The sequence below is a fragment of the Podarcis bocagei genome, assembly GCF_964188305.1.
Source record: "Podarcis bocagei genome assembly, chromosome: 9".
Taxonomy (NCBI): Eukaryota; Metazoa; Chordata; class Lepidosauria; order Squamata; family Lacertidae; genus Podarcis; species Podarcis bocagei.
This window is the reverse complement of record NC_138134.1, coordinates 53,926,430-53,939,482: the sequence shown is the minus strand read 5'-3', so window position 1 is coordinate 53,939,482 and position 13,053 is coordinate 53,926,430. Positions and strand designations below refer to the sequence as shown.

Sequence of the window (13,053 nt, the reverse complement as noted above, 5' to 3'; positions counted from 1 at the left end):
TCATCTTGAATATTTACCCTGGCATTCATCTGTAGGCTTATTCACTAGAAACATAGAACATATAATAATTAGGTACCTTGAATTCAACTTTAATTCACAGTGTCACAACTTCTGGAGCAACACAGGCACCAAAAGGAGAAAAAGCAACAAGCATTCCCAGTCAAAAGTCTGAGGGCTCTACTGCAGGCTCTGAGGATCTTGAAAGGCCATACCTTCATACCCCAACATCTAGTGAACGAACGGATTCACCCATTGTGCAAGAACCTGAAGACCACCAAGAAGATCTTTATCCAAGGAAAAATAGTCTGGTGATTGTGGAATCAATTGATGAACACCCAGAAGAGTCAGAAAGATATGAAGAAGAGTTGCTGGAAAAGGTAAGTGTTACCGCTCGCTTGATGAATCACGAGGTTACTCCTGCACACATCAGAGGAATTATTATTCAGGGGAGTAACATCTTTAATATGATCTTAGTCAGTACCAAGGAACAAAATGTATGAATAATAAATACCAATGTTCCCCCACACATAACTGGCCAAAAACAATTCCAACTACAAACAGAATATAAATGAAAGAAATCTGCCGTTGAAAACACAAAGCGGTAGGTAGCACAGAAGGGGAAAAGTAGACAGAAAACTTCTGTCAACTAGGTTAGAATAGGATGAACATGGCAGCAACCCAAAATAAAATGTTCCAGAATGGATTCATGAAAGAGAATCTATTGCTAAAGAAAACCTTTGGAAAAGAATAGTGAATATCCTATATTTAGTACATATTTAGAATAGTGAATATCCTATATTTAGTACAACTAAGAGCTTCACAGGGGACGCAGGTGGCGCTGTGGGTTAAACCACAGAGCCTAGGACTTGCAGATTGGCGGTTCAAATACCCGTGATGGGGTGAGCTCCTGTTGCTCGGTCCCTGCTCCTGCCAACCTAGCAGTTCAAAAGCACATCAAATAGCAAGTAGATAAATAGGTACCGCTCTGGCGGGAAGGTAAACGGCGTTTCCGTGCGCTGCTCTGGTTTGCCAGAAGTGACTTAGTCATGCCGGCCAGATGACCTGGAAGCTGTACGCCGGCTCCCTCGCCAATAAAGCGAGATGAGTGCTGCAACCCCAGAGTGAGCCACAACTAGACCTAATAGTCAGGGGTCCATTGCAGCATTCCAGGTGGTGGGAAGGAATGGGAGAGGCACTCCATTTGCATTACAAGCCAAGTCATGCACTTCAGCAACAACACTTGAGCTCACATTGGTTTTGTCCCCATCTAACTTCCCCCATGGAGTGACTGGCCTAGCATTATACATGAACAAACCACACAATCAGAAGCCTTTTCTCTCTCTTTGACTTCTCTTGCCCAGGTTAATTTCCCTTTTTTAAAAAAAGTTTATAGCCGGCAGATCTTTTTTTAACAGTGAATTGTATGCAAATGCCTTTTAATTAAATAATTAAATGTGAAAGCTTTTCTCTGATTAGATTTATAGAGAATGAAAAGTTTTTGGATCGTATCCAAGTTATTTAAGCACATTGCACCTTAGCTAATACGTGATTTCAAATAACAGCAACAAAAAGTAATAGTCTAGATGGCATCACACATTTAAAGGTGATTTTAGGGTCTCATGTTATGCTCAAGGGAAGAGGTAATGCGGCTTCTGTTAAAGCTGTGAGCATTTGTGTTGTTTCCATTGTGCTAATAGAAGAGGGGCCAAATGCTGTTCATTCACACCATGCTACTATATCTGTATGATAAGAGCCATGCTTCCATGCTTCCACTAGGAGCTAGCAGAGGAATTAGGTGAGCTGGAGGCCAGCTCAGATGAGGAAGAGATGGTAACTACCAGGGTCGTTCGCCGCCGGGTGATTATTCAGGTACAGGAGTGTTGAACTACTGCACGTGCCAGTGGCAATTATGTCCTGGTTACACCTCTAGGACCCACCCTTTCCCAAAGTCCTGTTCCTGAAGCAACCCCTTGGCTGGTATTGCACTGATGAATTTGGCATGTTCCTGAATAATGCATGTCTATTGAGTAACATAGATAACTTTTTCTACTTTGATTTGGGAAAGCTTGGAAGAGAAAAGAGAAACCCAATAGGGTTGTTACCCAATGTGCATTTTGAGGAAGAATGTCCCATGTCCCACTAAGAGTTGCTGCTTCAACACTACTTCCTATTAGATCAAATGGTTTCTGTTTGCCTATTGGTTCAAGGTTTCTTTGCATGTTTTTAAATATTGGTTTGCAGAATCTTTAATGGAGTTTTAACAACTATGCTTCAGTGCTTCCTGATTCGTTCATTTCCCCCTTGCTTTAATCAACTAACCTCTTTTGTACAATTTATTTAAAGCAACCACTTTAATTTATGAATTTTGTTCTTTGACCAACAGTCTGATGATATGCCTGAAATGCCACCAGAAGCTGTAACAGAGGAGCAGTACACAGATGAACATGGCCATATTGTGGTGAAGAAGGTACAATTTAACATTAAGATGTTGACTTAATGGGAAATGCAGGAAGAGCAGGGGATTTTCTTTGTAAATTAAAGCTACGCATGGGCCCTTTTGTGCGCTATGGAGTTAAATTAAAAGCCTACAATGAGACTTCTTCAGTGTCTGTTAATGATTGGGTTTTTTCTGGTCTGTGTCAGTTTCACATATATTCCATCCTGTTTCTGCATTAGCATTATTTTTTGCACACTTCTTCACAAAATGCATTTTTTGATGCACAGACTGGACTAAATCCTCGGAACTCCCCAGTGTCTACTTCAATAGTAACATGGAAAGCATCTCCAATGGGAATTGGACACTTTAGTGACATTCCTGGCCCAAACTGCAGACTAACATGTTGATATGTGCTCATTCCACATGGCACGTCAAAGACGAGCTGGCAGAAACTGGGGCAGCAGTGGCTGTGACAACTAATGCAATAAAATTTCTATGCGGTCACAAAGGAAGCCACAGTTGTCAGTCTGACATAAGTTACTTCTATGATGCCCTGCAGAGCACCTTTGAGGCCTAGTTAGTAACCCAGGAACACGTTCAACAGCATGAGTTTTCCTCTATATCAGGGCTTTGTTGGTGGAAAACAATACACCAGAATCAGCATGAAGGTTGGTAATAAAAGTATCCAAGGCTGCAGTCCATTCACACTTAGCCTGGATAACAACCACTGAGCACAGTGGGGCATTTGTGAGTAACCATTCTAGGATTGCCCTGCATGGCCAGTTTGCATGGTACTGCACAGACCTGTGTCAAACATGCTCATCAGTTTTGCAAGTGTGATCTGGGAGATTCTGCTAGGTTCTTGATAACAAATACTTTCTGCAAGGCTTACTCTTTCAAAATAGTTTCTAAAGATACTCTTCCAAAGGAAAAAAATCCATGGTCTGACTGGGAGGCCTAGCCGCTATTTAAAGAGGTGAGCTTATTAAGGTTCATTGGAATTAAGGTACTTAGGCGAACTGATTTTGAACATATAGCCTTTCATTTACCGCATATTACCTGCTAGTAGAATGGATATAGTGATGCCTCCAGTCCCTTTGGGAAGGGTTATTCTGTTTGCAGATGAATAGAAGATGCTGCACTTACAAAATTTTACATATGACTGGTATTGTTTTAAAACTCTTAATAATGATGTCATTCCATTAGGTCACTAGAAAAATCATCAGGCGATTCACTTTACCAGATGGCACAGAAAAGGAAGAAGTTGTGATGCAAGGAGAACCTCAGGAGCCAGTTAAGGTGGAAGAGGGAGATGGATATTCCAAAGTCATAAAGCGAGTTGTGCTAAAGAGTGACAGCGAGCAATCAGAGGTTAGTTAGATTGATTGAATGAGAAATGAATTAGGAAAATTAACAGTAACCTCAAGAGAGTTTCTTCTGGCCGTTGTGTTTAAGTTGCAAATTCCCCTCACTTGGCTGCAAGTCTGCACACTTCTAAGGGCCTTTTCATACATGTCCTGGGTTTTAAGGTTGCACATGTAGAGGCAAGTTGTGATCTCTAGATTGTGAAAAGCAAGTAGATGAATCCAGGGCATACCCATTTCAAAATCTGCACATCATGTTTTCTAAATCACTTTGCTGCTGGGAATATGACTGGAATATCGGCAGGAAGGTTATCACTTGTATTTGGAGAACATTGAACATTTCACCCAGGAGGGAACCTTGAAAATGTCCATTCAGTCTAAGAGTTGCACTGAGGGTGAAGGGTGAGGGAGGAGGTAGAGTGAGTAGTATCCTATTGAGTAGAGAGATGTTTTCTCCAACATCAGACAGTAAAACTAATCCTCCATCTATTCTCATACATGTCTGCCTTATTAGAAATCCCTGTTTCTAACTAGCAAGTATCATGACCCCAAACCCAATTGATCACAGAACTTTGAAGAAGATATAGAACTCGACAAAAGTCCTTGATGTCAGCACAACCAGATCATCAAGGAGATTGGGCTTCCTTTTTTATCTTAAACATTTTCAGACCCAGGGCCTACTTTTCACCCAGACCTGCATTGGGGAACCCATTCCTTAATCTTTTATCACATAGTAGTGCTCCTCTTGCAACCAACCTTGAAACTGGCTGCGGCCCACTACTGGGTCATGACCCACCAGCTGAAGACCAGTGATAAAGGCCTTTTCAGCTTCCATAAAGCCTGTGATGCCCGCAACTCTTGGCTGAAATAACATTCCCCATAGCTTAGTAGGAACTGCCCAGGTCCTTGACTACTTAAAGAAGCCTACCTTGACTTGGTCTTGGCCAGCTGAACAGGATAGCATATGGGTACTCTGCTAATGGGATCTTCAGCTGACTGGCCTACTCCTAAATTCAAGGTACTCACATTAGCCAGGGCCCAAAGCCATTTCTGCAACATGCAGAGAACTGTTCTCTCGGCAACAGTCAGATTCAGAGGGGGAAGTACAAATAGAAAGGTCACAGAGCATTTACATTTTATGATATGCATAGTGAAACTGCAAGAATTGAGGTTTTCATTTGGAAGGAGTTTGCCATATGATTTGTGATGTCTACATCAAGCTAAGACCATCTTAATTCCTATAGTAAACTGATTACACATCCTGGAAGAAATTTTGTGAGGAAATTTAGAATTCATTGATTTCTTGCAAAATTTTGCAACCAGGACAAGTTGAGCATATCTTTAAATTTATGTATTATGTTCACTTAGAATGATAAGCCAAAACTCAGTATCATTCATTTCAGATGTTAACTAAGCAATCCTTGTTTTGAGCTCTCCTTAGTAGTGTGTGCTCACAATCACACAACGTATCCGTGAAACCTTTCTTCACCAGGTGACCTTTTCTGAGCCAAGTGTACAGAGTGCCTCAGAATTTCAGTCTGAACCAGTGGAAGGCCGCAAGGTCAGCAAAGTTGTGAAGACTACGGTTGTACATGGGGAGCGAATGGAGAAGCACCATGGAGATGCTAGCTTAGCAACTGATCTTCCCTCAGCCAAAGATGACTTTGAAGAGGTAAAATATTGCCTTTTCGACATGTCTTTGGAAGTGTCAGTCTGGAATACCACTGTAAAATCATATGGGAAGAAGAATATACATAAACCGGAGTAGTTTACTGCAGTGAAGTACGTTTGAAGCCTTGTTTCTAAGTAAAGTTTACCTGTCCTTTAATATGTTCAGAGCAATTCAAAATAAAAAGTCCAAATTAGAAAATACACAAAACCACTACAATAAATGTCCTGTATGAGACACCTGATGAGACCCAGTTAATATTCTAGGAACATCTGATTGTGCCATATTCTTAAAGCTAAGCAGATGTAGAGCTGATTAATGACTCAGTAGGATACCACTGGGAGGAAGACCCTGAGGTCTTCTGGAGGAAAATCAGGATTGGAATTTAAAAAACCAACACATTTTATTTTAATCCAATTGCATCACCATATCTCAGTTTAAGTATCCAGAACACCCTTCCATGATGTTACTACTTTATCTGCACTGCTTTCCAACTATTGCAGCAGCAGACCCCTCCCATCTCACTGGAGACCCTCCACCCACAAAATACTCATTAACCGAACTCAGGAAACAATTCAGGAGGCTTCTCACCGGAAGTAACTCTCAGTATCTCCAATTTAGTAATTTCCAATATTCTCATTAGATGTTCCTTTCACACTTAAAATTTACATTTTTCCTCCTGTCAAAATGGTGGCATAAAAAGACATTCACATTCCTTTTATCACTGCAGTACTTCTTCACACTGTCACACAAGCACGTATTCATTGTGACCTACGAGAATGGATTCACCTCAGTCTGGTGAGACACTGAAAATTAATTACATTAGCTGTGTAATTAATTACCATCAAGTACTCAAGCCTTCCATTCACCCCATAAATTGCCTATAAACTGATTCAAAGAAGAATGCTCTGGAAGCCAACAAGCTATGGGGGTGATCCTGCTGTTGAAAATCACACAATACATTCAGTAGATGCCAAAGTTTACTTTATCACGCATTCTACCATACATAATCTAGATCTGATTTAGGGCAAAATCATCTTTACCTCTTGGCAGAATGACACAAAATGTCCAAAGTAGCTCTGATACCCTGGAGTAGTTTGGCCATTTTATTTGGTTATCATGGTCCACTGTCCATATGTTGACTAAGGGTTTTTATGCTGTTTTATGGATGTTCTACATTCACAGATATCTGAGATTAGATTAATTATGCAGTATATAAAATTAAAAATAAATAAATATAGGTAAGGGATGTGGAGCCTCCGTCCCAGAAGACCACAACTCCCATCATCCCTAGCCCATCAGCCATGTTGGCTATGGCTGATAACAGCTCTAGTCCAGGAACGTCTGGAGGGCCACAGGTCACCATCCCTGATAGACATTGTATCTCTTGATTATATGGGTCTCCTGGGAAGACATTTCAGAACTGCCAAATGTATCCTAATTGTCATAAGTGCAAAGGCAGGATCTGGCTTCACTAATCTAGGACTAGTCCTGGGGTGAGAGCTGGAAATTTATAACACCTGGAAGGGGGGGAGTGCAAAAATCCAGTTTTTGGAAATGTATTCTGGAGCAGGACTGTGAAGTTCATCTATCGCTACTGGAAATAATGCATTTTTCTAACAGTGGCAGAGAGGTGTAGATTCAGTTGTGACCCCTCAAAATTCACAGTAAGTACAGAAGACTCCTATATGTTTAAGACAGACAAAATGCAATGAATTTGAATCCATGGTCAGTAAGTGACAAGATATTTTACATTAGCAAAAGCTGAAGTGGATGGTTTGTTGTTTGTTTGCTTGTTTTTTGTCTAACTTTCTTTTTCTCATTGGCTCTGGACTTCCTCCAGCATTTCAGCAGGTTGGAATATTTAAGCTGTGCTTTAAAATCCTTTGTGGTATGGTTCTGTTTCTTGTTTCACTTTAGGCCCTGAACTATGCAGGTAACAAAATGAAAATTGAAGTTCCTCCTTTAGTAGAGAAAGAGGTCATGAAAGAGGATGGCTCAGTTATTAAAAGGTTTGGGTTGGCATGGCAGTGAACTTCTTAATGGCAAAAGATTAACAAACTAACAGAAATTGTGTGGGAAGTGAAATAATGTCAGCCTTGAATCTCATCACCTTAAGCTTTTCTTGAAAATACTAAGTGATCTACACTAAGGCCACTTCTGGACTGTCACTCTTTTGCAGGTATGATTCGGTCACATACCTGCACATTTAGGCTGAAAATACCCCTCACATTTTGGTTCGGAGTCACTAAGTCAATTTTACATGCTTTGATCTCCAGAAATATGTTCACCGGAACTCTATGCTTGACCTTTTTCTCTGTAACAATCCCAACTGAAGCATCACTAAAAATAGGTTCAGAAGAGGAAATTTGTCATCTCAAGCTTCCACTTTGCCATTCAGACAGGGGGGCAAGAGGGGTGGTTCTGTTCAGGGCTTCAGCCAAGGCTTTTTCTCAGCTGGAACTCAGTTCCGGCACCTTTCAAGTGGGTGCCATTGCCATTCTAAGAGAATGAGGGAGAAGTTTGGCTTCAGCCAACTTGCAAGCGGAACCTTCAAATACTGTTTCCACTTGGTGGGGGGAGGAGTTATTAATACCCTTATTTTGTAGTTAATGTAGGACTAATTGTACAACCAAAATGGCTACTCCAGTGTTCCATAGTCAAATGTTCTGAGGCTGACTTGCCCTAGTATCTCAGTGCTTTGGTTCAGATGTCATGGTTAGAGGAAACATATGAGTAGATGCTGGGATAAGGCAGCCATGATGTATTCTCTCTACTTATTTCATAATCCACATTTTTATTGCTGTTTTGTAATTTCTGCTAAGTTATAGCCTAACTCAGATTACCTGAGAATAAACACTGAATTCAATAGGGCTTACTTTTGAGTAGACATGGTTGGGATTACATGGTGGTTTGCTTCCCCCCCCCTCGTTTCTTCCCCCTTTGTTTTCCATTTTCTGATATCATACACTGGCTTAACATGGGTGGAGCCATCGTGTTTCCCACTTATGACTTTACCATGACAATAGTCAAGACTGACAATGTATATACTATGTGGCATCTTGGCTACTTTTAAGACTATACATAATGATGACTATGTATGTAGAAAAGATGGGAGGATGAAATGGGGACCAAGGAATGGTTTAGTTGCATAAAGAAACCCTTTAATAAAGCAATAAGGGAGTGGGACATACGTTAGCTGGTTAGGGAGATGCCGCATTCAAAGAAAATCCAGCACAACATGGTCCATTCATTTCTTTGTCTCTGCCATGAGGAAGAAGATGTGTAGATGCCCATACTAGACCAAGGCGGCTCCCTGGGAAATAACAAGCAAACAGATTCCCCCATGCAAGATTAAAGTAACAAATGACAGAAACTGTTTTGGTTCGTGTACTTTAGAAAGTCTTAGAAGACGGGGTTGATGTCATTTCTCATAGCTTCCTTCTCAAAAAAATAAATAAAATAGAAATGTTAACCACCCACATTCACTAGACAAGCCCCATTTAACATTCTGTTCTCTTTGATGTCACTGTGATATTTATCAAAGCAGATTTAAGATGATGGCTGGAAACAGTCATATACCATGAACTACCTTTTCAAAGGTCAAAACTGTCTCCAGAACAAGTTGGTACAAATCAGTTCTTGAACTAGTCGCCACCCCCACCCCGCCACAGTTGTCACTTGCCATGCGACAAATATATGCCAACAATTCATACTGCTGGATAAAGGAATTTATTCCAAATCCTTGAAACACCAATGTGACACGGGATTGCTGCCTTGTTCACAAAGTGGAGGGAAGCATGCGTTCTACCCTTAAACAGGCTAGTGGTCGCAGTTTTTGGTTTTTGCAAAATGGCATTTCCAGTTTTTTGAAAATAGTATATTTATCTCCCACCTTTCCTCCATCATGGATCTCAAAAACTGGGTTTCCCCAGTGGCTTCCCATCCAGGCATTGAGTCAAAGCAGACTGGCTTATGTCAGCAAGGTGGCTGCATCATGTGCCCTTACTCCATGTCTGGGGACAGTTGACAGTTCTAACTAAGTGCAAGTATATTATAAATTTTGGAGTTAGCCTAGTCAACAGGACAAAATCCTAGAGTGAATACAATCTATAAGCTCTTGTCTGTGATAGTGGAAGCTGTGTGAGAACAGTATTAAGCTGTTCACAGCTAAGGATAGCATGGGTCTTAACTGGTGAAGGTAAATCAGCATGGAGAGCAGATGCAGTAGAAATATTTAACAAACATGATTTAATTATCATCATGCTAGGTTTAGCACCCTGAAGAGGTTTGCATGGTTATTTCAAGCTCTTTTAATGGCTGTGCATGGAAGCATGTGTTTTTAAGGCCCAGTTCCTGAAGGTGGGCATCTTACCATGTTAAAAAACAAAACAAAAAAAATGAACAATTATGTTCATTTGAAGTTAAAAAATATATTGTGGTACAAGCTTTCATTGGTGGTATTAGCATCAGTATCAATAATAATATTTCATTATTGTTGTTATATTCCACCTTTCTATTAGAATAGTTAAGGCAGCTCACATCCATATGCTTGCTGCAGTCAATTTCATTGGACCTATTATGTCTCAAAAACATTATTATTAGAAAAGGGAAATTCCATTTCCTTCTTAGCATATGCTACCATTGCTCACTCTTTACCTATCATTTCCCTGCAGGACAACAATGAGTAAAGCCAGTACCCAGAAGAGGACTGTGGTTAAGGACCAGTATGGAAACCGTATTCATGTGGAACTGCTGGAGGACACACCAGAAGCACTACCCCGGGATGACCTTCAGCATGACCTCCAGCAACTACTGAGACATTTCTGCAAAGATGAGTGGAAGAAAGAGGCCAAATGAGATGCTGCTAAAATCTCACCCACAGACCAACACACATATCCATTCAATATCCAGAATTCACTTTCTTCTTTTGCTGTAGATGGCATAACATAATCACTAGAGGACACTAACATTTCGACTTGGCATATAGTGTAGGGTTGTTTTTCTTTTCTTTTTTTTTCTTTTCAAATATCTGTAAGCTAATTTGTGACCAAAGATAGCATCCTTCATTTGGGATGGTTTGTCTACTAAAAGTCATTGACTTTGTGCTATACTGGAAACTTGTCAAGATTGCCATCTCTGTTGTTCCTTTGCTTCTGCATCCGATCCATACAAACATAGCTTCTTCCACAGGCCTCTTCAAATCACAATGTATGTGCATTTTTTAAAAAAGGGATGCTAACATTAACCTGTAAATAGCTAAAGTGCTTGGACTCACAAGACTGAAAGAAAGAAACACTGCCTTTCGTGACTACTTTTAGGATCGAGAACTACACGGTCTGTTGAAACTGTTGAAGAGCGATTAATTACTCTTCCATTGAATATACAACATGGATCTACTGAGAAGGAAGCATGTCAGCCTCCCATGTTTATAGGACTTCCAGTTTGTTGATCTCCTTGACTTGAAAGTTTCTGAGAGTCAGGCCGAAACCTCAAACTCCAGCTGTTGCCAGCTGAATGCAGCCACCCCTGCTTTATGACTCCTGGGAAGCCACCTAAAGATTTCCTGAAGAAATAAATACCCAGTAAGGTATAACTTGCTAGCAGCTATATCTGTGGCACATTTGCATACTGTATTCAAATCTTTTAGACTGGAACAAGAGGTAAGGTGCATTACAAACAAACAAACAAACAAAAAAGCTCTAACTCCTGTAACTTCCTGTTTTCATCACTGCTTTAGCAAACCACGCTGTCTTATTGGTGGTTATTCCTGCTGGCCACTGCACTGTAGATAACTTGATAAGGGAAAAGAAACCCTTTCCCACTCTTAAGAAAGGTTACTCTAAATTTATCACATTCTATCAAGACTGTCTCTTAACCTGGTTTATGCATGTGGCATTGGGAAACACAATCTCAACCCTCTTGTAACCATGTCAACAGATTATCTCTCTCAGCACTGAGCGAGCCGAGCTTAACCTTCCATTTGAGATTGTTCTTCAGAGATTTGCTTATGGAGGGATATGAATCCATTGGGCATTTGTTTTTTTGTCGTCGTTTATTTATATTCCTTAACCAACTTTCAGGAATCATCATGTAAATGTCTGCACTTTGATTTTTCCAAGAAGGGCATATGCGACTCTGGAATTATTCTGTGGTCTGTACCTAATTCTAATAGTGGTCTGGAGCTCTGTTGCATTTTAACATATATATGTAATTATATATATTATATATATACATATAAAATGATATACATTTTGAATCAGTTATTTGATAAAGACAAAGTATATTCAACAAGGATGAGTCAAGTCCTCCAGGGTTGATATTTTTCAAAACCTAGCCAGATTTTCCTTCTTGTAAAAAATAAATAATAATAATAGACTCAGTGCTCAGAATACCGAAAATAAATGTTACAAATGGCACCTCTTCATTTAACTAACCATGTGGAGAGAAAGGAAACGTTTTAGGGTGTTTGGCCACCTGCTAAGAAAGCTACCCAAAGTGCCATTCTAACATTTTTCTTTTTGGTTGGCAAGCACATGTGACTGCCAAAATGGAAGGAGACCCATTTCAGGACACACAATAGCTCATTTCTCATTGTCAAGAACATCACTGGTTGACCTTCAAGACTGGGGCTCTAAAAGAAACGCATTTCTGTTGTGTACTTTGCAGTGCAGATGATGTTCTGTGTAACAGCATAATGGCTATCCTCCTTTATCAGTTTTGATTTTTTGCTGTGTTATCAGAGAACTTGAATACTGTGAGAAGAAGTGATTTTAAGTTGATGAGTCAGCATCTTGTTCCCATGGTGATAACACTAACTGAATATATCTATGAGGGCATGTATTAGTTAAAAAGATTTTAAAAAAGACAAAACAAAACAACAACACTAACAATACATAGCTGCAACGTGTACAATGGCTGATTTAATTAAATAAAAATGTACAAGTGTTAAATGTAGCACTAATTGTATGCCTTTTTTTGGTACAAGTTTAAAAGGGCTGTTTTAGGTTCAAAATGGCAAACTCAGCAACCTCTACATATTACTACTACTACTACTATCATTATTACCTCTGCATAACCAAGAATCAAATTTGGTTATTTAATTTAAAGTATGGGAAACAAAAGACACTGTTTGTTGTTTTCCGTTCAGAAAAGAATGGATCTTGATCTTGTCTTATTGGTAGCAACTTCAGTGCATTACTTACTAGGCATGGTGGTTATATTCCAGAAATGATGTCCTGTGTGTTTTGTTTTGTTGTTTGCCAGTTCTTCTGACATAGATAATCCATAGAGTTGGAAGGGACCCTGAGGACCATCTAGTCCAACCCTCTTGCAATGCAGGAATAAGAAACTGTCCCATACGGGGATCAAACCTGCAACCTTGGCATTATCAGCATCACGCTTTAACCAACTGAGCTATCCAGATGGTAACTCTTTTATGAAGATGGTAACATCAACTTGACGGGTAAACTGCACATTCCCTCCTATGCATGAATCCCAATAGGCAACCCACAGAATGTGCATGATCCCACAGGCAAATGTTTCCTCTTTTCCATGATTTTGGGGGCTTATACTAAGATACC

At 40.0% G+C, this 13,053-nt stretch overlaps 1 protein-coding gene across 30 annotated transcripts in view; it reads left to right on the top strand.

Moving 5' to 3' along the window:
• Positions 1 to 12,427, top strand: part of ANK2 (ankyrin 2) — a gene marked incomplete at its 3' end in the record, with an annotated part of 325,504 nt that extends 313,077 nt beyond the window's left edge. For 27 of the 30 annotated variants that reach the window (XM_081208031.1, XM_081208022.1, XM_081208041.1 and 24 more), the window contains 7 exons: positions 101 to 377; positions 1,777 to 1,869; positions 2,384 to 2,467; positions 3,644 to 3,808; positions 5,294 to 5,473; positions 7,391 to 7,482; positions 10,147 to 12,427. In XM_081208031.1, the coding sequence (XP_081064157.1) occupies positions 101 to 377; positions 1,777 to 1,869; positions 2,384 to 2,467; positions 3,644 to 3,808; positions 5,294 to 5,473; positions 7,391 to 7,482; positions 10,147 to 10,330 (1,075 nt within the window). The remainder of the gene's footprint in view (positions 1 to 100; positions 378 to 1,776; positions 1,870 to 2,383; positions 2,468 to 3,643; positions 3,809 to 5,293; positions 5,474 to 7,390; positions 7,483 to 10,146) is intronic. The other 3 variants (XM_081208035.1, XM_081208033.1, XM_081208040.1) reach the window with 2 other exon arrangements.
• Positions 12,428 to 13,053: the final 626 nt, after the last annotated feature.